The 27372-nt window shown below is 40.2% G+C and overlaps 1 protein-coding gene across 7 annotated transcripts in view; it reads left to right on the plus strand.

Moving 5' to 3' along the window:
* Positions 1-27372, plus strand: part of ZZZ3 (zinc finger ZZ-type containing 3) — a 40857-nt gene that overhangs the window by 7401 nt on the left and 6084 nt on the right. For 2 of the 7 annotated variants that reach the window (XM_053392005.1, XM_053392006.1), the window contains exons 2-9: positions 800-950; positions 8860-10421; positions 20063-20201; positions 22091-22238; positions 22311-22429; positions 22674-22748; positions 22909-23010; positions 26630-26725. In XM_053392005.1, the coding sequence (XP_053247980.1) occupies positions 8911-10421; positions 20063-20201; positions 22091-22238; positions 22311-22429; positions 22674-22748; positions 22909-23010; positions 26630-26725 (2190 nt within the window). In that variant the 5' untranslated portion in view covers positions 800-950; positions 8860-8910. The remainder of the gene's footprint in view (positions 1-799; positions 951-8859; positions 10422-20062; positions 20202-22090; positions 22239-22310; positions 22430-22673; positions 22749-22908; positions 23011-26629; positions 26726-27372) is intronic. The other 5 variants (XM_053392007.1, XM_053392008.1, XM_053392011.1 and 2 more) reach the window with 4 other exon arrangements.

Genomic DNA, 27372 nt, shown 5'->3' on the forward strand with positions numbered 1-27372 from the left:
CAAGTTCACTCTAGGAAAAAACGTGTGTGTGTATATATATATACCCATACCCATACCCCCACACACTTACCAAGTATCCATGCTAACTGATTGCTGTAATAATTAAAGCATGATTGTGATAATATAGAGCACTGCTTTTCAACTAGTGGATTATGACAACTAGATTATCCACCTGCATTTGATGTCTTAATGAATACCATCCTAAACTGTTAGAAGGCATTCTGTGCCACTTGAGCCTTCAGTGAAAATGATGGTTCTAGTAGCAACCTCAGCCTTGGTCCTTGGTCATTCTAAGGCAGTGTTGGATCCCACTCATCCAAGCTGAGGAACATCTTACAAACTGTGCCAGTTTTGTCTGGATTGAATCTCAGTTTGTTTGCCCCCGCGCATTCTATTTCTGCATCCAGACACTGGTCTATTCCCACCAGGCTCTGAAGAGAATGTCAAATGGAGCTTTGTGTCATTTCCAAATGGATGACAATACACTCCAACTCCTTGAACTACTTTGCTTAGCAGATTCAAATAGGTATTTAACATCATGGGGATAAGATGAAACCTTGTGGGATCAGCAAATATGCTGTGGGGTAAAGCAGAAATCCCATGGGACCACATTTTGGAATTGGCCCTGTAGGTAAGTGTAGAACCATCATAAAAAAGTCGTCGTCCCTCCATACTCTTTTTTTAACCTACATTGTTTGCAAACAGGAAAGAGTGAATACTTTGAAGGTTGTCATATGCCATGCCATATGGACAGTAAATACACTGACTTTTTCTTAATTCTGTTGTCTCTTTCCTACAGTATCCTTGTTAAAAGAAATGTAAATTGCTTGAAAATGATGTCTGGCATGCATCATGGACATTAGCAATGGTGACTATTAAGCTTAGTGGAGCTACACTGGAATTCCTCAAAGCTCAGAAGAGAAGTTCATATTCTATTCATTTTTGCAATGGTAGGAAATAATTGAAATATATTTGTTTAAAATTATTGTGCCTTCTTGTATCATTAAATCTTTTAAATGTTATTGTATTTATTCTAATGACCAGTTAGATTTACTCTGAAATCCATGTAAACACCATTTTGTGATAGGATATATATACACCTGTCAACTTACATATACACACAGGTCCTGCTATCCAAATGCATGTTATACAAAAATTCACTTATCCAAACACAAGCAATTAGTATCCAAAACTTGCTGTACATATTTCAGAATCAGATATCCAAACAGCCGGACCTGCATGCAAGACTGTAAGCAGTCTTAAACAAGATTAACTTTTTGCATTTTGCTGGTCCTCAAGCCATTTCAGCAGAAACCATGGTGGGAAGGAGGGAGGGGGAGAGCTCAGACAAATTAGAGAGCATTTTTTTCCTTCCTTGTTTGCATTTTGCAAGTTTCAGAATGTTTTGTCATTTTGGGCTCAAAATTCAGTGGTTGAGGACACATTAGAAATTGTTGCATAGGAATCAATTGACTATGCGAACGCTCACCTAACAAACAATTTCCTGAGAACGCATTATGTTCAGGTAGTGAAATCTGCATGTATAAAAAATGAATGAATATTTAGTATTATGAATTCCTTTCTTTATGGATGAATCTTTTGAAGTCTGAAACCAGACACCCAGGGATGTGATACATCCTCTAGTACAGGCATGTCCAACTCCCAAGAGACTGTGATCTATTCACAGTATAAAAAAAAACCTGGCAGTGATCTACCTATTGTCATTGGAGGGAGGAAGAGCTTGCGTGGGGTGGGTGGATTGCCCAGAGTTGTTGAGCTTTTTAGGGGGAGGATTGCACAGAGTTTTTTAGCTCCCCCCCCCCGTAACTTTTTGTACACGATAAGGCTCCCAGGATCAGCCAGCCAGAGATCTACTGGTTGGACATCCCTGCTCTATTGAATATTTCTAATTATGATATTTTATAATTAGACATTTTGTCTTGTTTTTAGGTTGTAGTTTTGTTTTATTTTGTGGTATCTTGATTTCTGTAAACTGTCTTTTGTACATTTGTGGAAAAGTAGTGTATAAATGGGTTCACTGAAAAACAAGTAGAATATTGGCATGCTCAGGGGAACCATGCAGAACTAAGGGGCAGAAAACTCCAACCCCATGCTCAGAAACCATTGAAAATTGAGTACAGTAATATCTCCGTGAATGTCCGCCCCGTCGACCATCCATTTTGGTGAATGTCCGCGAAAAACCCAGAAGTACCGGAATGGGTTACTTCTGGGTTTGCCACTCGCGCATGTGCAGAAGCGCTAAATTGCGCAGAAGCATAAACCGCTCCGCGTGTATGTGCAGAGCAGCACTTTATCGAGCTGCCCTTTCGTGGAGCGTCCGGTGCTCCGGAACTGATCCCGGACTCAAAACAAGGTACCACTGTACCAGTTGGAAAAATAAAATGAGTGTGGGTGTATGGTGAATAGGGCTAGGCAATATATAATATATTATTCAAAACCGGTTTGAAGTCTATATCATTATATCAGTTTCATAATTTTTGACCCAGCAGTATACCACAAATCAATATCTCTCTCTCTCTCTCTCTCTCTCTCTCTCTCTCTCTCTCTCTCTCTCTCTGTGTGTGTGTGTGTGTACACATACATGCACTATGCAAAAATCACAATGCAAGAAAATCTTTATTTCAGACATGGTGATACATTGCAATGTTGAAAACCAGATATTGCCCAGCTCTACTGTTTGCCTCTGCATACTTCCATCCTTATTTGAGACATTGTGATATATCAGTATACAGTGGTACCTCAGAACTCGAACATAATCCGTTCCAGAAGACTGTTCGACTTCTGAAACGTTCGAGTTCCGAGGCGCAGCTTCCGATTGATCAACAGCTCTGTTTTTGCACAGTGGAAGCCGCGTCGGACTTCCATGTTTCGAAGAACATTTGAAAACTGGAGCACTTCCAGGTTTTCAGCGTTTGGGAGCCAAAATGTTTGAGAACGGAGCCATTTGAGTTGTGAGGTACCACTGTATGATGATGTTTAGTTAGTGATATATCAAAATGTTGAAAACCAGATATTGCACAGGACTAGTGGAGAAGAGGAATGCCCTGAGTTAGGAGCTCTTTGTAGCTTATAGAATCCTGGAGGAGGTCATGCCTGCCTAGCAAGAACCCCTGCCTGGATCATTCCTGTTAGGAGACGAGGATGCACTGAAAAATTTGTTTCAGGTTTCACTTGTTTGCTATAACTTATAATGCAATGTAATATAATCCAGATATTTCTCCAATCTACATAGTGCCATCATTTACTTAAGGTTTATCTTTGTTCTGTTTCATTTTTAGTGGAAATAGAATCTCTTTTTATACGAATCCCAAGGAAAATCCCCAATGTATGGGGTTGTTTGGATCATAATTGATAATCGGTATTGCCTGCTGTTTAACTCTAGTATTTAAAGGCATGGTATGTTAAGAAGAATGGCTGCATTTCTTGCATGAGATTAGTCACTTTTTAGAAAGGAGTTACGTTGCCAGCATTGTTAGACTGTGGCTGTTAAAATTATTTTGAGCTTTTCTGTAAAATGAAAAATGTATTGAACAGACTGAGTATTCCGTAGAGAAGTTTTGCAAAGTAACAACTTCAGACATAAGCTACACCCAGTTTCTGTAATAGGCTGCCTGCTATGCTTTATAATTCTGGGAGGTGGCACTAGTTACACGGAGCAGAGTGTACTCCTGGGAACTGGAAGTTGTTGGATGTAGTTTATATTGCTTTCTTAGCATTATTATGTCACACTGCCCTGCTTTTTGTCTCTGGTACTAATTGAAGACCTAGGCTGTGATCCAGAGAGGTTTTTTTTGTGCAAGACAATAGCTGCTCATGCCTTTTTATATATAGAAGTGCAGACCATTGCATAAGCCAGGGGTCAGCAAACTTTTTCAGCAGGGGGCCGTTCCACTGTCCCTCAGACCTTGTGGGGGGCCGGACTATTTTTTTTGGGGGGGGGAGAAATGAATGAATTCCTATGCCCCACAAATAACCCAGAGATGCATTTTAAATAAAAGCACACATTCTACTCATGTAAAAACTTGCTGATTTCTGGCCTGTCCGCGGGCTAGATTGAGGTGATCGGGCCGCATCAGGCCCCCGGGCCTTAGTTTGCCTACCCATGGCATAAGCCATTGCTGCATGATTCTCTGTAAGATTATTACGGAAGCTACTTGTTCAAGGAAAATAGTTTCTCTCCACGCAGGACAGGTTTTCCAGTTTACACCCATAGCGGCATATGCAATTGGCTTATAAATAAATACCGTATTTTTTGCCCCATAGGACGCACCGGCCCATAGGACGCACCTAGTTTTTTGGGGGGGAAATAAAGGGGAAAATTTTTTATTGCCCCCCCCAGGTGCGCTGCGCTAAGCCCGAAGCTTGGGGCGTGCTGAGCTCAGCGTGCCCCAAGCTTCTGGGTGCCGGCAAGGTCTCCGCTAGCCGTGGGAGAGCCGCGTGGCTCTCCCATGGCTAGCGGAGCACTGCGCTAATCCCGAAGCTTGAGGCGTGCGGAGTTCAGCGCGCCCCAAGCTTCTGGGTGCTGGCAAGGTCTCCGCTAGCCGTGGGAGAGCCGCACGGCTTCGCACGGCTCTCCCACGGCTAGCGGAGCGCTCCGCTAATCCCGAAGCTTGGGGCGTGCGGAGCTCAGCGCGCCCCAAGCTTCTGGGTGCAGGCAAGCTCTCCGCTAGCCTGGGAGAGCTGGGTCTCCCACGGCTAGCGGATAGCTTCCTGAAGCCTGGAGAGCGAGAGGGGTCGGTGCGCACCGACCCCCCCTCGCTCTCCAGGCTTCAGCGAAAGCCTGCATTCGCCCCATAGGACGCACACACATTTCCCCTTCATTTTTGGAGGGGAAAAAGTGCGTCTTATAGGGCGAAAAATACGGTAATATTCCAGGGCTGGTCACCAATTACGTAATTGAGAGAGCACTATTGTATCAAGCACACAATTACATCTGTTCAGGGAAATATACATGTATCACCTACCTCTACACAGATGTCTAGGGATTTGTGCTTTTCTACATTGTGAAATGCAAATATGTATGTACTGTACCTTGTTACCCATGATTGCTGAGATTGCCGTGATTGTGATAGCTTCAGAAAGACTTTTAGCAGTCATAGGAATTACATGTGACTGCTTGCTTATGGATTCATAGGAATCCACATGCTGCTGCTTGCTATACCAAGAACACCTGCATGGAGATAGTTATTTAACATCTCAACATATCTGAACCAGCCCTTCATAAAATATAATTGTGTGGAATATGAATTATTATGGTATAGTCATAACTGATTATGAGAACTAGTTTTTATTCTAATTTGGTTAATATGTGCCAGTTTTCTGTCATAGAGCTTCCCTATAAATTCCACATCATTTCTCTACTTGGGCATTGTTCCTTATGGACAGAAAGCAATCCAAAACTTTAAATTTATCAAGTATCTTTCAAACAGAATGGATTCTAATAAAAGATGGAAGCAGTTGGTTCTAAGGGCAGAACCTTCACATGCTCTTTGCTGTGTAATGTTGGAGTTGGTTAGTGCATGTTGCTGATAACACCACATATGGGACAGCTGCATATTCCTCATTGCAGAGGGTTGGACTAGATCAGGGGTAGTCAACCTTTTTATACCTACCGCCCACTAATTCATCTTTCTTGATGGTAAAATTTCCTTACCAGTGTTTGATGGAAAGAGGATTCAGCTTGTGCCATAGAACCCCCTACCACCCACCTAGAATCCTGAAACACCCGCTAGTGGACAGTAGGGACCAGGTTGACAACCCCTGGACTAGATGATCAGGGTCTTTAAAATGGGGTTTAACTTCATTTTCATACTAGTCTTTTCCACATTTCCAAAACGGACTATCATGGGGAATTATGTCATCTTTGGAGATTTATTTGAATCTTTGTGCCCTGGCTTCTGCAATGAAGATCTTCAAGCTGGCTGATGGTATACGTGGTGATGGTATATAGTCACCCCTCCCCAATGCGCACACATCCCAGTTGTCCTTAGACTGATGGATCAGGGTAGATTATACTTCCCTTTAGCCCTGCAGTTGCTGGACAACTGGCAATTATAAAGCGGAGTGAAGTGTTCTTGTGGCAGAGAAGCCAACACCATGCAGGTGGCTGGGCCAGGCTTGTCTTCCCTGTGTCATTACATTCTTCACGGAATGCATCAGTGGTTGTGGGACTGCAAAGGTTGGAAAGGTGTGACATGATAAAGCCAGAAATCCAATTCAGTTACAGCTTGGTTACTAAGGATAGACCATTTGAAGTGTACAGCGATTTATTTTCTTGATCAAAACATCATAGCATTTGCTTATTGCCAAACCCAGTAACTTTAGTGCAGAATCCCTTGTTAAATTTTCATGAATAATGTATATTCTCAGTTTTAGGGACAAAGAATATTCCCCATTGTGGTTAGACTCCATGTAGCAGGGATGGGGACCTGTAGCCCTCCAGATGTTGTTGAACTCTCACCAGTTCCAGTTAATGTAATAGCCCAGCAACATTTGGAGGGCCATTTGTTGTCCATCCCTGCCATATAGTATGCTTCGTTCACCAGGCATTTAGGATTATCTAATCTAGGCTTTGCTTCCTTGATATCATGGCTTTCTGGAAGATAGGAAAACAAACATTTCATCCTCCCAAATAAAATATTTGCATTAAGTATTTCAGATTTTGCTTTTGAAGCATGTTTACATTGATGAGCAGAATACTCCTTTAAAACACCTCACTAAACTGGATAATTTGAAACAAATGTTCCTTTCATTTGCAAGGAGTTACATTAGCTGTTTTCTTTGCATTCATATACAAGGTGTTGTTGTTTTTTTGTAGGGCCTACTTTGTTCCCACTAAAAGGACATAATTTATCACAGTTTTTTCTCCTGAAAAAGGATATGAGAGTAGTTGTATCATATAGATCAAAATCATGAGCCTCAACTTTTGTTTTCCCAGCAGTCCATCTCTTTAATGGAAAAAATAGGAAATGACTTTAACACTTGGACAATTTTTACAATTTAGAAGTGGGTATAATTTATTTTGCATTAGAATTTGGTTTTGTTTATGTCTGTGTACAGATCCATGATCCATGTTCCCTAAAATTATAAGTTACTTCCACTATTATTCCAAAATTCTTATAATTCTAGTATTTATAAGTGGTTTAGGGAGCCTCTCTGTTGCTTAATATGTTTATATTATTTAGCTTATAAAACCTTCTGAAAATGAAGCAGAGACTACCATCTTATTCCATAAGATATCAAAGTCACTGGAGTTTAGAATCCCGTCCTAGTTTCTCCTAGGTTTTTTATAAAAAAATCTTGATGTTCCATTTGGTTATGATTGTGTCTTATCCTGCTAAATTATTTCATCCATTAACTTTGGTTTTTAGTGCAGTTGATTTGTACATGAGACTCAATCAATTAAATACATCTTGATATCTATCAGTTTTAACTTAGAATGAAACTGTGGTATAAAATAGTAACAGTCCAGTCTTTACTGGATTACCCTGAAGCAAGTTTCACTAAGTTTAATGAGGCTTACTGCTGAGTAAATGTGCATAATTTTTTAGCCCCATTTGCTTTATTTTTCCACTGTCTTTATTTCTAGTTTCAGTAGACAAGTTTTGAATTAGAGGCATATATGATCTTCTACTCATTCACTGTTGACTTGTTGATTTGTTTTTGTCAGCAGCTCCTCCTGACACAAGCATTAATTCAGTTTTCCAAGGATTGACCTTGGCACAAGGAAGAGAAGTGATAGCATATCCCACATGGTCTTAGGCTTCTTATATTACACCAGTGGCATAGGACTCATAGGCACAGGGAGTCACATGCCACTGAGTTTAAACATAAGGACCAAGCATAGGAGAGATGACTGTGAGGTTCTGTTTTAAGAACCCACCAGGTCTTTGTCAGGAATCATGTAGTCCAGTTCCAACATACTTAAAGCCTGGGAATTTTTATCCCCAAAGGTAAAACCTGATGCAACTTTTAGGGATGATGATAGACCCTATCATTAGTGGACGAGATTCTAGTTGTGAATAAAGTGAAGAATTGTGAAATATATTCCTGTACATTTTTAAAAGCTTAGCATTAGCAGTGAATTCAAGCAGACTGTCTTTGATTAGACAAATTTATATCCATATGCTTATCCCCTTTACTTGGTCCAGAGTGCATTGGTTGACTCAGTGCTGAGCCATAAGAGTAGACAACTTTCACGGGTTGTTTTTTTCTACAGTCAAATGATGAAAGCCATCACTGTGGTTTTGCTTGAAATGAACAAATTGTCTTGGGAGATGAGTACAGTAATTGACTTTCGTCTTAAAGTGTGAGCAGAAATGATAAGCATGTTTGCAACATGCCTCTGAACAAAATTTTCAACTCCTGCTTTAGTCGTAGGATATCCTTTTGGGTTATGAGTGTAGAAGTAGATGATTCACTGCTTGAGTTGTAGTTTTTTAGTCCTTTTTTGAATTATAAATTGAAAAATACTGTTGAAATTAGATAGAACCTTTTTGTATGTTCTCTTAAATGCATTAGAAATCCTTCCTGTTCATTTAATACCAGAAACAATGGTTTATGTAACTTTTCTGTTTGGCTTAACTGAAAGAAAATGATTTTCATTTTATAAACCTGCTTTAGTGTCAAAACCTTTTTCTGACCCTCTGTTATATAAATAGTAGTGTCAATATTGAGCAGTTAGTGTTAACATATGCTAAGAAATTTAGATGATTGCCCTGCTGTCACAAGGAAACTACCATAATAGAGATCCTTATTTAGTCATAAAATTGAAATGTTAGCATATTTTCTACTACAGACAATGCTTTTTCTCATTGTTTTATTTACCTTTCTTTGAAGGTTTCGGAATGAGTGGATCATGAGGAACATACTTTAGGGACTTGCCATAGTATGGCTGCTTCTCGATCTACTCGTGTCACAAGATCAACAGTAGGGTTAAATGGTTTGGATGAAAATTTTTGTGGCCGAACTTTAAGAAATCGTAGCATCGCTCATCCAGAGGAAGTTTCTTCTCTTCCACAAGTAAGATCAAGATCACCAAAGAAGAAACCAGAATCTCTGCAGACTCAAAAGGGAAATAACAGTGCACGAAGTAACGATGTGAAACAGCAAAGTTCTAGGGAATCATGGGTAAGCCCTCGAAAGAGGGGACTCTCAGCTTCAGAAAAGGATAGTGTTGAGAAACAAATTGTGGACAATTGTGAGAAGAAACAAGGGGAACCTCATTCACCAGTTTTAAAGCGAGTTAAGCGCTGCCTGCGTTCAGAGGGACAAAACAGTTCAGAAGAAGTGTTGTCCTCTAAAACAGGGAAGGAACGATTGGAACGCAAGAGTTCAGTACCAGACAATGCTGCAGTCACTCCAGGAGCTAAACGAGCTTGTCGATGTCTTATATTGGACGATAGTGATAAAAGGGAAGTTAAAAAAGTGAATGCTTGTGCAGAAAAAATTAACAGTTTCTCAGTATCCGAAGAACTTGCAGGTTGTCAGACTGTCAATGGAGTTGATGGGAGAGGTCCAAATGCTGCAAAGTGTGACAACTGTCAGCCTGATGGGACTACTGCACAAAACAATGTTGTTTCCTGTTCATCTAAGGAAAAAGATGTTGCAGAAAATGGAAATGCATTGGCCCACTCATCATTTTTTCTCAACAGAAATAAAGAGGACAGTTTTGTTGACCACAGTGTGCCTTGCACAAATTCACAAGAACAGTTAACATTAGAGGACCACAAACAATTAAACAACTGTTTGCCTGAGGAAACTACTAATCAGGCACATGAGTCAGGTACGGGTACGGGGTCCTCTTCTGAAATCCAGTCACCTTTATTAAGGGATTCTGAGGAGGAAGTAGACGTGGTGGGTGATAGCAGTGCCTCAAAAGAACAGTCTGAAAAAACCAACAGCAACCTGGGCAATTGTCATGACAGTACATCAGTCTCAGGTGAACCTGAACCATCAGTTTCTGTTTTGGACTGTGTTTCCACTCAAATTGCATCTGTGTCAGAACCTCAAGAACACAGATACACACTGAGAACATCACCATGGAGGGTGGGCACAGCAAAAGGTAGCCCTATTAAACATAACTCTCCATGTAGAGAAAATGGACAGCTTGAGGAGAACAATCACAGTGCCGCTGAAACGAATGTAGAATCAAGTATTACCAATATCAATGGGTCTTCTGTAAACACAGATACTGTTCTGAATGAGAAGGAGAGAAGTTGCGATTCCGGGGAATATATAGATGAAGGACTAAGTAAACCACCCCCAGAGGCTAGACTTGTTACTGGATCCCTACCATCTGCCAAAGAGAGTGCCAACCTTCATGCTGTAGAAGAGGAAGAGGAAGAGCCTGATGTGTATTTCTTTGAATCAGATCATGTGGCATTGAAACACAACAAAGAGTATGTGTAACTATGGTAACCATGGATTCTGCTTTTTGTTTGTTATTCAAGCCCCTAGTTTTTCAAATACTATTACATCTGCCTTAGTGTAATTTCATTTAAATAATAGTTTTCTTTAGAATACACTTGAATTCTGCAAGAACTATGATTTAAGTATATTATTTTAGTGTGAGAATATAGCAGGAAGTTGACTTTAAGGCTGCAATCTTATATCTATCTAGAAGCAAGACACATTGAACTCAATGGGTCTTATTGCTGAGTAGACATGTATAGAATTGCAGTGTAAAACTTCATTGTTTTTGTTTTTGAAAGCTATTTCAGAATTAGAGTTTTACATTTCAGGTTTTGTTACAACGTTTGAGTGAAAACTTCATTTTATTAGTATGCTAAATACAATGTAGTCTGTAGAATAGTGATATTAGTGTACATAGCAGAGTGTATAAATTGTCAGTGAGTTATGGCAGTTACATAGTATTGCAAAAGAGATTAGTTTATATAAGCTTCAAATTAATTAACCTGGTTTACATTGCTAACTTACTGTGTAGCAGTTTCTAAACTTACTGTCATCTGTAAAATCTAGTAATGTTGCATGGAATTCAGCATTGTGAATTTCAGTTTGCACAGATGAAACAATCCCTTCTCTCCTCTCCCTGTGTGCTGTTGGCGTTCTTCGACTTCCACAAGTCAATTTTGGGATGCATTCAGTGGGGTGTAGAGGGGGGGAGCCCCACTGCACAAGCGGAAGTCCCCATTTGTGCAAGCAGAAGTTCTGCTGATCAGGCTTCTTATATGAATCCCTCTCATAATATGGTTCATCAGTTAGGTTTAATACATTATTAGCTGTATAAATATATTGCTTGTCATTTTGACAGGTGGAGGTTGGGAAGGTTTGTGAACTGCATATAACCTTCAAGGTATATAGATAGTGCTTTTCCATGTGAATCCTCAACAGTTAAACATCCAACAGTGAATTATTCTTAACCGCCCCCCTGCCCACATTTGGCCTTTGCTGGGTACAGGAGGCTGATGAAGCAGCAAAGTTGATGAAGTAGCAAAGTGTGCTAGGCTTTGTGGTCTAGATCAGTAGTGGTTTAGACAGTTGGTGTGGGCTGGGAGAGAGAAGTTCAGCTTCTGGATCTTAAATGATAGCCCCTGTATAATGGAGTAGTCAAATATGTAGATAACCCAAGACCTTGTTTATGCAACAAGAAATATTAAGTTACTTTGAATTAATATGTACTTTTGAGATTTGGAGTATGTTAAGAATAGTCTTCCTATTCTTGGAGTTAAACATTTTGTCACTGTTTATTTAGTTGCATTCTGGGTACTGAGTAGCTAAAGTATTAAAGGCCAGTTAAAAGGCTAATTTTCTGATGAACAGAGAAACATGATAATTTTCTAGCAATAAATATGGTTTTGTACATTCAGTTGTAACTTGGGACATTGTGATGCAGAAGTAGCAAATGATTGTCTTTCATCTCTGGGATCAGTGACTGTACTATTACTTTTGGAGTCACATCACTTAAAATGGATGTTTTTACTGCTGGAATTAGATAATGTGCTTTCAATAAAAGCAATTGGGTTAGAATAGTGTTTTTTTCCTGTTAACATTTTCTGGAAATAACTGCAATAACAACAATTGGCTGCAGTTTATTTTTCCTCATAAAAATTTGAAACATATTCACAGCTTGACCTTGTTTTTAAGTTACGTTTTCTGTAAATGGATGTTTCCCCACTGTGATCTTTTCTCAGTGAATGCATAAATTTGAAACGGAAATGAACTGCTGGAAGTCAGATGTGGACTGAATGGCCATATCAAACCTTGTTTGTGTGCTAGAGATGTTTTAGTGGTTAACAGTTGTTGACAAAGTGAAGTTGGATTTATGTTTATTTTTTAAAAGAACAGTGTTGCACCTTACAAAAAACTTTAGTTTTTGTTTGGCACATGTTCAGTCAACACATAAAAGTTGAATATTTGTTCCAAGCCAAAAGCATTGCCTTTGGTGAAGCTGGTACTTGTATATCTATCTGATGATTGTGCTGTCACCAAGGGATTTGTGTGTTTACCGGTATACCTTTTTTGTTGATGTTTTTTTTTTTTTATACCCCACTTTCCTCCCAGACTGGGATTGAAGGTGGTTTACACAAATTAAAGCAACACAGAAAAAAATACACCGGTAGAAAGCTAAAAACATATAAAAGATAATAGTTATCCCCCCGGTCTCCCAGAACATGCAGAGAAATGAAGAGGGCACGGCAAAGAGAGACAAGTTGACAAAGCTTTAGGCTGCTGGGGAAGTAACCAGTGGAGGAGCCTAGGGAGCAATGGGAAGGTAGGGACCTTTAGTCCTTGCAACTGCCTCATTGGGGCAAGGCCTCTTGGGCAGGGTAGCTGTGATCACTAGGCCTGTGCTGTTTTGGTTTATTTGAATAAGGAGCTAACTTTACTGACACCAGTGGTTTATTGCTGACCTAACCCTTACTCCAGCTACTTTGAATTGTGTCCGAAAACAAACGAGTGCCTGGAAGTAGTCAGTGGAGTTATTGTAACAAGGGAATCATATGTTCCCTATAACCGGCCCCTTTTAACCGCCTGGCTGCAGCTCTTTGGGCCAGTTTGAGTTTATGAGCACTTCTCAAAGGCAGCCCCACGTAGAGTGTGCTACAGTAATCCAAACACAATGTAAATAAGGTGTGTGTCTTACTGTGGCCAGATCAGACATCTGCAGGAGTGGGTGCACCTGGTGCACTAGCTTTAACTGTGCAAATGCACTTCTGGCCACCTGGGCATTCAGGCTCAGGACTGAATCTAGAAGCACACCCACACTGTGAACCTGAGTTTTCAAGGGCAGTGTTACTCCATCCAGTACAGGCTGAATCCATATTCACTGTTCTGGCTTCCGACTGATCACGCGTACCTCTGTCTTGTCTGGATTAAGTTCCATTACTGATGGCACACCAGTTTATAACCAAGACAGTTTAGAACAGTGTCTCCAAATCCCATCCCATTAAGGTGGCTCAGGAGGGTTCAGCAGAACCAACTGGGACATACACTGGGAATTGGACAAGGGAAGTATGTCAAAAGCCGCCTCTGTCCTATAACTAGGCCTAAAACCAGATTGAAATTGATCTAGGTATTCCATCTCATCCAGAAACCCCTGGAGCCTGAGATGCCAGTATACACTCTAATACCTTGCCCAGAAATGGGATATTGTTGAATTGTTTGAAAGGTTGGATAAATGGTAGCTGCTGCTTTTTAGAATGTTTCATAGATACATATGGATTAATATCTCATAGGCATCTCAGCAGGCACCTTTTATTTTAGCCTTTAAACATTTGCTGAAAACTTTTCTATGTCACTAGGCTTAGGAAGACCATTAAGAATATATCTTTTGTAATAGGTGATTATCTGTGATTTTAATTTTTTATATGGTTTTTATTGTATAGATATAATTGTTGTAAACTGCTTTGATATTTTTTAATGAAATCACTATAAAAGTATTTTTTATACATAAATAATTTTTGGAATATTTTGGTTACAACAGCTCTGGCTGCTCTGTAGAAGGCAAAAATAATAAAATGTGTGTACTTTTTATGGCCAAATCCTTTTTTTCTGATTTTATTTCCTCTAGATGGAAAAAAGATGCTTTCTTTCCCCCCCCCTTTTTTTTGTAAAAATAACTTTGTGTGTGTGTATGTGTAAAGAATAGCAAATTGAAGAAGACTTGTTACTTCATTTCATTCTTGGATTAATTTCAAAGATTCCCCCTCCCAATAACCCCAACTTTAGAACACCCAATTGTGTGTGCCAGAATTCACTTTGAAACACATGAAGTAATAAAAAGGATAATGGTTTTAAACATGTTCAGAGTACTTGGTTTCTCATCAGTAAATGAACAAAATGCAATAACAGAACTAAATAATTTGGGAGGGCAGGATTCTCAGTTTGGGCCTAATGAAGCCAATCTTCTCATAGGCAAAAAGCTTTGGAATAAGTTATCTATCATGTGACTAATAATTACTGATTCTTATTCCACTTGTCTACTAAAAGTTCCCAAAGGCAAGTCCAACTTAGTTTGCTGACTAAACTGTTAAAAGACTAGAATAGCAAATATCTCATAAAATATGTTTCCTTGATCAGCGGCCTGGTTTGGATGGTTATATATCTGCTCTCTATATTCTGAATCATCCTCTACATTTCTTTTAGTTCAGAGAGACCACTACACCTGGAATTGAGCTCTGCTCTTCACCAGCTCATATAACTTTTAAACACCTTTTCCAGTTGTTCCTGTTTACAAGTGCTGGTGCTGGAGTGGAGCATTATTCCAGGGTTTGGGTCTAAATACCTCCTGAGCAAAACTGACAGAATCACACCTGGACTTGAGCTCTGCTCCCAACCCAGCCTAGCCCAATTTGCAATGTCTCTTCAATAGACATGCATTTAACAGGGTTATTTTTCCGATAACCAGTAATGATTGTCTGGAAAATACTGGAACTGATATATATTTACTAAATTTTGAAAACCGACTGCAGACAGAATGTTCTTGGTTTTCTAACTATGGTATGGCTTCTACATACCTTTACCACTTGTGTGCAACTTCCCCTCACTTCTCTTTTCAGAATTACGTCTATACTGGTGTTAATTCTAACATCCCACTTCTAATCATGTGTATGCTTTTATCTCTTGTTTTGAGCTCTCCATGGTTGCTATTATCATGAATGCAACCTGAAACTGCAGTATAGTCATATCTGAAAAGGGAATGAGGGAAGGGATTTTGATGTGAAAGAAGATGGTGTGAGAAGTGAATGAGCCTACTGGGAGCTTTCAGTCTCACAAACATGGTAAAGGGATCAGGAACACTATGTCTGTCCTGGTACCAGTGGATTATCATCCTCTTAAAATGCTCCACAAATTGTATTTTCTGTTTTACCTTGCTGTCGTTGCTTATTGTTCTTCAGTCTGGGTTTTAAAGTGTGTTAAATAAATAATCAGTGTATACACAATTAATAATGTGATTCCACAGCAGGAAACAAAATAATTGTTTGAAATAGCAGAATCAACTAAAAAATAATGAAACATTTCCCTTGAGATACAGGACGTGCCTTGTATAAACTTATGCAGGAAGTTCATGACTCTTATGTTCTAAGTAAGCCACCTCTGTGCTTTATCAGAACAAACACTAAATCTGTCACATTAGCCTGTTAGTATATTACAAAAGATGCTATGTTTGTTCCATTTTAAATTTATAATACGCTTGGTCTCATCATAAGAATAAAAATAGACATTCATATGTTGCATTTTCAAAACAGGTTATACTCTAACTTCTGATTTATGAAGTATGAATATTTTAACAGTATAGAGTCTTATCTGAGCGCCACACCCCATAATCGCCTTTGACTGGACTTAACTGTCCAGAGGTACTTTACCTTTTACCTTTACTCTGTTAGTTAATGTTGAATAAGGAGAATCTTATTTTTCTTGACTAGAGAAGCAGAGGTTTATAAAAATGGGCATTCAGTTCTGCCATTGATAGATTAACTTTATACTGTCAGTATGAAGAAAATTTTTGAAACATTTACTTGTTGGAGATAGTGTTTAGCTTTCTTTTTATGGGTTTTTCATCTATCATCTGTTATCATGATGATACAGAAAAAAGATTTATTTAAATGTCCTGTTGTGATATTTCCCTACATAAATTATGAATCAGAAAGTGAAGCATAGAATTCAGTTGTGCTGCTGATAATATAGGAATAGTTTTATGAGTCCATGCAATTTCATAGCAGTCCTTACATATGTATGGTTCTTTTTTGGTGTTGGCAGGATTTTGATTCTTGTAAGAAAAAAGGCAGTTGTAATGAGTTAAGTATTTTGTATTTTAAACTTCGTTTCAGTTGCATTAGTATTTAATTGTTATGTGAGCCACCTGTGGCAGATGTGTGGTGGAATGGCATAATATATATGTATTCAAAATAATGTTTTGAGATTAAGTTTGTTAGCTTTTGTGTTGGCAAAAAAGTTAATTGTGTTACAGTTGTAAGATTGGAAACCTTGCCTAGGTTGAAAAAAGAATTTTATTTAGAATACTAATGAGGTTACTAGTATTCAATACTTACCATATGATTGTGTGAATGTACCGTATTTTGCACTCTATAAGATGCACCAGACCACAAGACGCACCTAGTTTTTGGAGGAGGAAAACAAGAAAAAAAATATTCTGAATCTCAGAAGCCAGAACAGCAAGAGGGATCGCTGTGCAGTGAAAGCAGCAATCCCTCTTGCTGTTCTGGCTTCTGGGATAGCTGTGCAGCCTGCATTCGCTCCATAAGACGCACACACATTTCCCCTTACTTTTTAGGAGGGAAAAAGTGAGTCTTATAGAGCGAAAAATACGGTATATTTGGGGTGGATCCAGAGATATACCCGTGGGTGAGGTGGAAAGTGACTTTTCCACCCCATCCTCTCCCAGTCTTCTGAAAAGGCTTCTCAATTCCTCTGCTGAATGGGGTTGTATGTGGTATGGGAGACGAAGGGGAAAGATTGTGGAAAATCTCTGCTCACAGAGATGCTTTCACACTTTTCTTCAATCTTCCTCTTCTGCCACACTACATTGGGGATCACTTAGGGGTTCTCCATATGTGGTAGCCACTTCAGGGGGACCTCTAATTTTTTGTTAACCTCAATGGTTCATCAACCAGCAGGCAGGCTGGTTGATCTTTGCAATACATGCCCAATGCCTATGCTGAACCAGTTGCATCTGTAATCATTAAAGTTGTGGCCTAATTTGAATCCAGCATGTGTTTCCTGTTCCCTTTCTTTTGTCTGTGCACTCCACCTCTGCTTCACTGTGCCTGGGCCCACAAAACAGTAGACAGCAGTGTAAGAACATTTTAAAGGAAGCACTGTGGCAATAAATAGTTCAGGAGTCCCCTGGCTCATGTATGAGTGCTTCTGTGTAGATTCAGTGTCTTCTTTGGCTCTAGGAAGTAAACACATTTTCTATCTGCCCTTGGGGCAATCTGAAATTATTAGTATAATGAAAATGACTAATTATAAACAGATTTTAATTATTTGGACTTACGGATTGCTTTGTAAAAATAAAGTGGCATGATAGACCGCTTAACCCACAGCAGCTTAAATATAAATCGCATAAAATAGTTTATTGAACTAAGTCAGCTGAGAAACTAATTCTTCTACTGCAAACTATGTCGGAATTTTGACTGTAAAAAAAGGACTATATGATCTTTCAAATATTTAGAAGGCAAAGACTTTAAAATGCAAAACATATGTGAAATCTTTACTAGTTCATTTCATGGGTTCTTAGACCTGAGAACTGTGGTATTGCTCATAACAAGCAATCATAGAAGTCGGTATTACTTCTAAGATTGCTTTCAGAATCCCTGTGTGCAAAACCCCTGTGCAAATATTAGTGAGTAACTAATCAATGTGCATGTAGAGAGGCTGTGCATGAATTCCCATATAGACCTTGTCAGACAGTAGTTTCCATAAGGATTGGACCTCATATGGAAATCCAGAACTGGCTATTTTTTGCGTTCTTTTCTTAGTCCCCTCTTCTCATTCTTCTGTGTCCAATGTGATAATGAGGCATATCCTACATTCAGACAACTTCAGGATCTCCCATTAGTGATTCACTTTTTCCTTTCCTGTTGACTGCTCTCGCTATGGAAGGAAGTGAATGCCTATACTAGGAATTCATCCAGTTATTTAAATTAACTACCCTTGGCAAAGACTTGCCCAGTAGCTTGTCTGGGAAAGCCATTCAAATGTCAGTATATTTCTTCTCACATGAGATGGAAATCAAATTGTTGCATAAAACATTTCTAGCTGGACGCACTTCATGTTTATCTAGCTACAATGAACACACTAAGATTCCTGAGTATTCAGCCTAAGATGTAAATATATTGATTTTTTTTTCAATAGTAATAGGATAATATTCCAATTTTGCACCATTAGGTATGTATTCCTTGTTGGGTTTGTTTTATCATATGCTTAGACAGTTATGTATAGGAACAATTATGCACATTTAAGTTTCTTTTCCTGTTGCTTCAGTGTCATAATTATTCAGGCCCGCCCACACAGGAGTTGTATATGTTTGTATAAACTATAAAAAGCAGCTACCCTCTGTGAATATGTATTTGCAAGGCTTGTTGTCTAACATATTGTTAGAAAAACATTTATCCTCTTGGGATTTGTGCCTATTAAGCCAGTTAAGTACTGCTTTTATTAATGTGCTTAATAGTATCGCTAAGCAAAAACAATGCTTTCCTTCTGCTAAAAATAAATAAATCCTGTGAACATGTATGAACTCCTAAGATGTCAGTGCAAAAGAATTATTCTTTCTGTGAGACAGCAGTGTAAGCAAGAACTCATTATGCTTTAGGAAATAATAATAATAATAATAATAATAATAATAATAATAATAATAATAATAATAATTTATTTATACCCTGCCCATCTGGCTGAGTTTCCCCAGCCACTCTGGGCGGCTTCCAACAAAATATTAAAAATACAATAAAACATCAAACATTTAAAACTTTCCTAAATAGGGCTGCCTTCAGATATCTTCTAAAAGTCAGATAGTTGTTTATTTCCTTGACATCTGATGGGAGGGCATTCCACAGGGCGGGCGCCACTACCAAGAAGGCCCTCTGCCTGGTTCCCTGTAACCTCACTTCTCGCAGTGAGGGAACCACCAGAAGGTCCTCGGAGTTGGACCTCAGTGTCCGGGCTGACACATGTCAGAACTCTGCATTTGTGTGGGTGTGAACACATACACTCACAATAATACTGAAGATATAAACCATTAATGATGCAGATAGGAAGGAACTTGAGGCATGTCTTTGGTAAGACAAAGCAAAAGAAATAAGATATAATAGCTTTCAGTATAAATAAGATATCAACATGAATTGCATCACTGAAAAGTGAACTATACCATCCATGCAACTGTGTATAACAGAGCCTTGGCTCTGTCCTGAGGCTGCTTTATCATTAAAAGAAACACAAACAGTGGACTGAGACCTGCAGTAGACCTTGGACCGCTTTCAGATGGGGCTTAGTCCACAGCCTGCCCAGTGCCTGCTCACTTAGTCTGCCTCACCCCCTAGCTATGCCAAAACCTTTTGCCAGGCAAGGTTTTGTGGTATATTTGTGGTAGTTGGGGAAAATTAACTTTGATTAACCTCATTGACTACAATAGATCGATAGATCGATAGATACTTAGATACTTCCTTTGTCCAGGTATCAGGGTGATACTAGTCTAGTATGTTGGAACCATATTTATAGTGGTAGGTAGAAATATACTGTGCAGCAAGAAGAAAAAGTCATTGTTTTGTGGCTTACTCAGCATCCAGTTTTTTTATACTTGTTATGTGTTTTTGCTGACATTTCTATAAAGCAGTCAATCCTACCACTATTTCAGATTAAAAGAACTTCTGATACACATTCTATTGGCGCACTTAAAAAATTACTTTTAATATATGCAGTCTTGTTTAAAATAATATGCTTTGTTTGAGTCTTTCAGATAAGTGTGCTGGGTGCTGAGGTTTTGGGGTTTCCCCCCTCCTTTTGCTTTGGTTATTGTGCATAGAAATCTGTAGTGAGTTGTTTCCCTTTGTCTCTGTAGTTATCAGAGACTGTTACAGACGATTGCGGTACTCGAGGCTCAGCGCACTCAAGCAGTTCAAGATCTTGAGAGTTTAGGCAGACACCAGAGAGAAGCGCTGAAAGATCCCATTGGATTTGTGGAAAGTCTCCAAAAGAAGGTATTGCAGTGGGAATTTTTAAGCACCCCTGAGAGATGTTTGATAACGAATAATTCATCTCCTGCAGACAAGTGCGTGTAAATGGTAGAATTAGGGGAAAACATGGTTTTTCTATAAGACACAGGCAATTAGAGCTTATTGAGTCTGTTACCTTCTCAACTACATTGTTTGTTCAAAACTGTGTTTGTGAAGATTTTGTAATGAGGTTGTAATGTTGGTTGAGGGCCTGTCACATCTAATAGGTAAGGGCAAGAGTTTCCATTCTTTTTCCCTTGTCTTTTCCCAAATTCCCCACTTGGGGCTGGTTCTTCTGATTCAGGGCCTCCCATGCACTCAGGTAGTCGAGGTATGAAATACAGTATGAAATATACTGTGCCCAACTCCCAATTTGTTTGGCAGTTTCAATTAAGCTGTCTATAAAAGCCACCACTCTCCGTAACTGAGGGGCAGAGGCAGCCATTTCTCCTAACTTTATACATCCTTTAACTATCAGTGACATGTTCAGTGGCCTCCATATCCTTTCATGCTTTAGACAGCGCCAGTGCTTGTTGTTGTTGGGTTTTTTAATGGCCCCTTAACATCCCAGTTACAATTCACCCAGGGGTGACACTGAAACATTGTGGTAGAAAATGGAGTTTATGCCCTCTCCCACATCCATGTCCCTCTCCAGATAGCTTTCAGTGTAAACTGAGCCCTTCACTCCTGATCTTACGAAGCCCTCTTACAGCCTGGGCACACTAAGGTCAAAAAGCGTAGGAGGCCAGAGGCATGTTTGCTGGCCCTCATTCCTCTACTCTTGACCTTGTGTTTAGCACACTGATCTGCAGTGAACTTGCAGAAATGTTCAGCTGAATGTGCTTAGAAGCCTTCCCCCAACCAGGAACTCGATATTATCAGGGTTCCCGATTGTAAGGTTCCTGAATGGAAGCCTCTTACAAACTTCTGTGCTAAAGGCTAAAAAGACGATTGTGGTGGGAATGGGTACTCTTGACATGGTTCAGGATTTTGGGGTAATGGTTGGTACAGACCCCTAGTCTCTTCCTCCTCCCCTTGCCTTCACATATTTAGACTGAACATTTGAAGAAGGCTTCTCTTCTTCAGAAGAGAAAAACACAACATCTCCATGTGACCAGGTGTTCATGCATAGGATTTGGCTCACACTGAAAGCTGTCTGCAGGTGGGGAATAGGTTGCATGCTCACACTAATGTCCCACCACACTGTTTTAGGGTCATTTGCCACCCCTAGTTGAATGTATGCTGTAGCTTTGTAACTCCTCCTGCTTGTCATTGACAGTTAATTTACTTCTGATTTTGCAGAGAAAGTTTAGATGTCCTAGCAAAGAGAACTAGCAATTGAGCTGTATGATGCAGTCATGAGAAAGCAGAAGTATCTGTTTCAGGCTGTAGATGTTTTTGTGGAACATACTGCCATTGATTACAATTGAATTATTAAGGGAAGAGCATATAGTGAGTGAGTTGTAGAGGGAAATATCCACACACATTCTGAAGATGTTTTTGACCAACTGTGGTATGTTCTTTAATTTATATTTCCTGGTCTCCTCCCTGTCTCTCTTAATATGCTATATTTGCGCACAGACTAAAATTTGATGGGAAATCATGCTTTCTATTTAGCTAACAAAAGACAGTAAGAGGAGATGACTGTCACTGTTTTAAACATGACCTCCAACAAGCCATCATTTCCCATTCCCCTACATATTTTATACGCTTTCCTGTGTATTACTGTTGGACGAGTTCCTTTTAAAATGTGGAAATACAGTAAAACATGGCTTACTTTAAAACAGGCTCATATTAGTTTCATATTGCATCATTTGAAAGTGTGCTTTGTGTGTATTTGTGAACTCTTTTCTTCTTAATTTTGACTTTTTCAGGTTGACGTAGGGCTTCCATATCCACAGAGAGTTGTTCAGCTGCCAGATATATCCTGGGACCAATATACTACAAGCCTTGGGAATTTTGAAAGAGAATTCAAAAACCGAAAGCGTAACAGTAGACGAGCAAAACTTATTTTTGATAAAGGTAAGTAAATAACTATGTCATGGTGGTGGGGCACTCTAATGCTCTTTAATAATTATTTTCTATTATTTTCAGTAGGTTTACCTGTAAGACCAAAAAGCCCTTTGGATCTCAGAAAGGATGGAGAGGCCACTTCATACTCTGTCTTGCCTTTCAGTGATTGTCCAGAAGCTTCAGCAAACAATCGTCCACAGGTAAATACTACCAAAAATAAGACAGAAGCTATTTTCAGGATTTTATAAAACAGCATTTTCGATAGTTATAATGAATTCAAAGGCACCAGTTTCAAATACCTGCCCATTGAGAATATTTATTTTAATGTGAAAAATTAGATGATTTGCTTAGTCATTCATTGAGTAAACTCTGGTTTTGTTTGAATTAAATCCAGTTAAATGAACTTCTCTAAAGTCTTGTCCCATGTTATGTACTGTATTTAAGCAGATGATAAGAGGGCGACTTTGTGATGAGACCAAACCTGAAACTTTTAATCAGCTGTGGAGTACAGAAGAACAGGTAATGGAAAACGAGGCTAGCAGAATCATACAATTCTATAATGTTCATTTGGTTTTTGCATTGTATTCCCCACCCCTGCCCACCCCCATTAATGAATAAGTGGAGCTCTCTTCTGTGAAACATTAATTGGTATTTATGACCTACTTTGTGATTGCTTCAGAAAAAGCTTGAATTACTACTCCTGAAGTATCCACCAGAAGAAATAGAATCTCGACGATGGCAGAAAATAGCTGATGAACTAGGAAACAGAACTGCAAAGCAGGTAATGGGGAGTAACACTTGTTTGAGGTCTGTGCAGTCCAACAGGTGGGTTCTCTGCTTCTGTAAAACAAGTCAGAGAACTAGGGGTGGGTATCCAGTCCCTGGTGCAGAAGCTTCAAGAAGTTCAACAGGTTCCTTCCTGCTCAGTTCTCTTCTCATTGCCCCAACAGACTCTCATCTATTGCTTTTGCTAAGAGTTGGTGTCATTGGTTATACAATTTCTTCTGGAGTGGTGAGAAGAATAGCAGTGGGTGGCAATCAATTTTATCTTGAAACATGTTTTCAACAAAATCTATTCAAATTATCAATGTGTCTCTTCCCAGTAATGAGCTACTATCAAAGCTAAACCTTACCAGAGTTCTTTCATATGAATAGCACAGAGCCTTCAGAATTATATTCCTATATAATGTCTACTGAGAACCTAGTTTTTGAACACCAGTATTAATAGTTTGTTGTTCTTTCAATTTAATTAATGAATTAATAGGTATTAGTAAGAAAACTCTGGTCCTAACCCTTTGCCGCCTTGGGGGGTATCTTCAGGAGAAGAAAAGGGTAAGGAGTGAACCCTACACAAATCCCTAAGATGGACGGCACTTTGTACACCTTTTTCCAACAACAACTGCAGCCAAGCTGGTGCCAAACACATTGCCCTGCATTCCTTTGGATCACATATGCCAAGGGGGGTGGATCCTGTTGTCTGAGCAGGACCTCTATGCACACTGCTCTGGCTTGCGCCCCAGGGAGGTCACTTAGGTGCTGCTAATGCAGCAGTTTGACTTCATCCCTGGAGGCGTACTCCATTGTCTCATGAGACTGACAGATGCCAACAAGTTAGGTATGCTATCAGTGGCAAACACCCCCCCCCCAATAATCCTTTAATGGTACCAGCTCTCTAGTAAATTTGTCTGCAAAGTACATGAGAAATGGCAAATTTCAGATTTCCGGGTTGTTGCATTGCACCTAGAGTAAAATTATAAATGTGTGAAAATGATTTTTATCCTAGACTAAAAAAAATCCAGGGATGCGGGTGGCGCTGTGGGTTAAACCACAGAGCCTAGGACTTGCTGATCAGAAGGTCGGCGGTTCAAATCCCCGCGACGGGGTGAGCTCCCGTTGCTCGGCCCCTGCTACTGCTAAGCTAGCAGTTCAAAAGCACATCAAAGTGCAAGTAGATAAATAGGCACCGCTCTGGTGGGAAGGTAAACGACGTTTCCGTACGCTGCTCTGGTCGCCAGAAGCGGCTTAGTCATGCTGGCCACATGACCTGGAAGCTGTACGCCGGCTCCCTCAGCCAATAAAGCGACATGAGCTCCGCTACCCCAGAGTCTGCCACGACTGGACCTAATGGTCAGGGGTCCCTTTACCTTTACTTAAAAAAATCCATTTATCTCCTTTGATTAAAGTTAGAGTTGACTCCATACCACTAAATCACAATAAAGATGATCTCCCAGAGTTTATGTTGTAGTTTGAAGGCGTATCTAGAATATTTTTTTATTTGAAACGTGCATTTTCCTCATTTACTCATTTATTAAATTTCTATACCTTTCTCAAAAAGAAGCCCCAAAGCCCACATTTTGCTGATGATCAAAGTACAATTTAATAGTACTTACCATATTTTCTCTTTGTAACCAGATTCACAACTAAGAGGCAACCAATAATGCCCTATGATATGAATGCAATGTAGCATTATTTCTAGTCCTTACCCCTTAAGATACTTTATATGTCCTAGATCTTTTCCTGGCCACAATGCATTCATTAAATAGGTTTCCTCATAATCTGAAAATATTGGTATCCTATTAAATAGGAATTTAGAGAGAATATTTCATATTTTAAATAATCCTGAATTGAATTGTTCTGATCTTGTTGAAGGAAGGACAGAATGAAAAATAATCTGTAACCTCTTACTTTGCTAATTTAGCAAATTAAAAAGCTTTATTCCATAACTTTTTGGTATCTGTGGCTCTGTATTTTCACTATTTAATTGCTTTTAAGCACCAGCAATATTGGGCAGATATCGCGGAAAATGGAGGTGACACTGTCTTTATACAAGTTACAGACAAAATTAAGTAGGGGATTAGGGAGGAGGAGTAGAAGCAATCTGGGAAAGTGAGTGACAAGTGGGCAATCAGCTGTGGAAGGGCTTCGCAAATGCAGCTGTTCTTGATGATAGATTTGAAGAGGAGTGCGAAGTGTTCTTATGAATAGGGAAGAGGGCATGGCTTTAAGTGTATGGAGCAGCATGGCAGCTAGGAACTTATGAGTGGCACATTTGTAAAGTAGATAATGTTCACTACAGTGGTGCCTCACAAGACGAAATTAATTCGTTCCGCAAGTTTTTTCTTCTTGCGAGTTTTTCGTCTTGCGAAGCACGGTTTCCCATAGGAATGCATTGAAAATCAATCAATGCGTTCCTATGGAAACCGCCTTCAGACCAGGTCCGGGGACAGTCTGTCCCCCGACCTCTTCTGAAGGCTGGGGGGGGGGGACACAAGGGCTTTTCTTCCCACCGCCAGCCTTCAGAAGGCTGTTCTGAAGGCTGGCGGTGGGAAGAAAAGCCCTTCTCCCCACCTCCCACCCTGCAAGCTCCGGGGACAGGAGGGCTTTCCTCCCGACCACCAGCATTTTAAAAGCCCCCAGGACAGCGGAGACTTCTCTGCTGTCCCAGGCGATCTTAAAATGCTGGCGGGTGGCAGCGAAGGCTTCGCTGCTGCCCGCCAGCATTTTAAGTTCGCCCCGGGACAGCGGAGAAGTCTCCGCTGTCCCGGGGGCTTTTAAAATGCTGGGGGTCGGCAGCGAAGGCTTCGCTGCCGCCCGCCAGCATTTTAAGATCGCCCGGGACAGCAGAGAAGTCTCCGCTGTCCCGGGAAGGCAGGCGGGGGGGAGCAAAGACTTTTGCCCCCCGCCGGCCTTCAGAAGAGGTCCTGGACCTCTTCTGAAGGCCGGCGGTAGGCCAAAGTCTTTGCTCCCCTCCCGCCTGCCTTCAAAAGCCGTCGGGATAGCGGAGAAATGCGCTGCGCTTCTCCGCTATCCCGGGAAGGCAGGCGGGGGGGAGCAAAGACTTTTGCCCCCCGCCGGCCTTCAGAAGAGGTCCAGGATCTCTTCTGAAGGCCGGCGGTGGGTGAAAGTCTTTGCTCCCCCCCGCCTGCCTTCAAAAGCCATCGGGATAGCGGAGGTCCAGGACCTCTTCTGAAGGCCAGCGGTGGGCGAAAGTCTTTGCTCCCGATGGCCAGCATTTTAGAAGCGGTCCGGGATAGCGGGAAAGCGCAGCGCGTTTTGGCCCTCTTCTGAAGGCCGGAGGGGGGCGAAAGGCTTTGCTCCCCACCGCCAGCATTTAAAAGAGGTCCCCTCTTCTTGTGAAGCAAGCCCATAGGGAAATTCGTCTTGCGGAACGACTCAAAAACGGAAAACTCTTTCGTCTTGCGAGTTTTTCGTTTTGCGAGGCGTTCGTCTTGCGAGGCACCACTGTATGTCTCTGTTAAATGTTTAAGGTAACATTACCAGCTGTCACCCATCTCTCATGTTTTTACCTTTTTAAATACAAAACATAGCTTACTAATTGGTATTAATGTTTAGAATTAGTGCCCATATGTATTTTAAAAAATCTGTTTCCACTCTTTCAGGTTGCCAGCAGAGTGCAAAAGTATTTTATAAAACTGACTAAGGCTGGTATTCCAGTTCCAGGCAGAACTCCAAATTTGTATTTTTACTCCAAAAAGGTAATTGCTAGAATATTTCACATCTGTTTCTGGCGTTTAGATAAAAATACATTTGTGGAAAACATAAATGGTGCTTTATCAGCACATTTTACTTGTTTGTTTGTTTGTTTGTTTGTTTGTTTGCTTGCTTGCTTGCTTGCTTGCTTGCTTGCTTGCTTGCTTGCTTGCTTGTTTGCTTGCTTGCTTGCTTGCTTGCTTGCTTTGGAAGAAATTTTCAGAAAGAGTAGCCTCTCCATAGTGGTCAAAGACTGCCAAATTTCAGACTGGTCTAGGGGCTTTTGTGCTGGACACCATTTTATTATGATTAAAAAACAAAACCCCAAACATCAATAACTCTTTTGGGGGGGGGGGAATTAGATGCAATTTGGAGACAAGATCGCCCCTTTTAAAGGCATGAATCATGCCAAATTTCAGAAGGATACTTTCAGAGGTATCGCACAATGTCAGCCATTACAATTGTGGCAGATGGCTTAAAAAAGGAATCACTTCACCTTACTTAGTGTTTTGTGGACAATTAGACTGAAATTTACAGACATAGAGGTGTGCTGGTGCAAGAAATCCACCAAATTGCAGACAAATAGAACCAGGGAATTTTCGGAGTTAATCTGATGGGATTAATTTTCCCGACTGACTTATTCCCTAGTGGT

The sequence above is a fragment of the Podarcis raffonei genome, chromosome 6 (genome assembly GCF_027172205.1).
Source record: "Podarcis raffonei isolate rPodRaf1 chromosome 6, rPodRaf1.pri, whole genome shotgun sequence".
In the NCBI taxonomy this organism is placed as follows: Eukaryota; Metazoa; Chordata; class Lepidosauria; order Squamata; family Lacertidae; genus Podarcis; species Podarcis raffonei.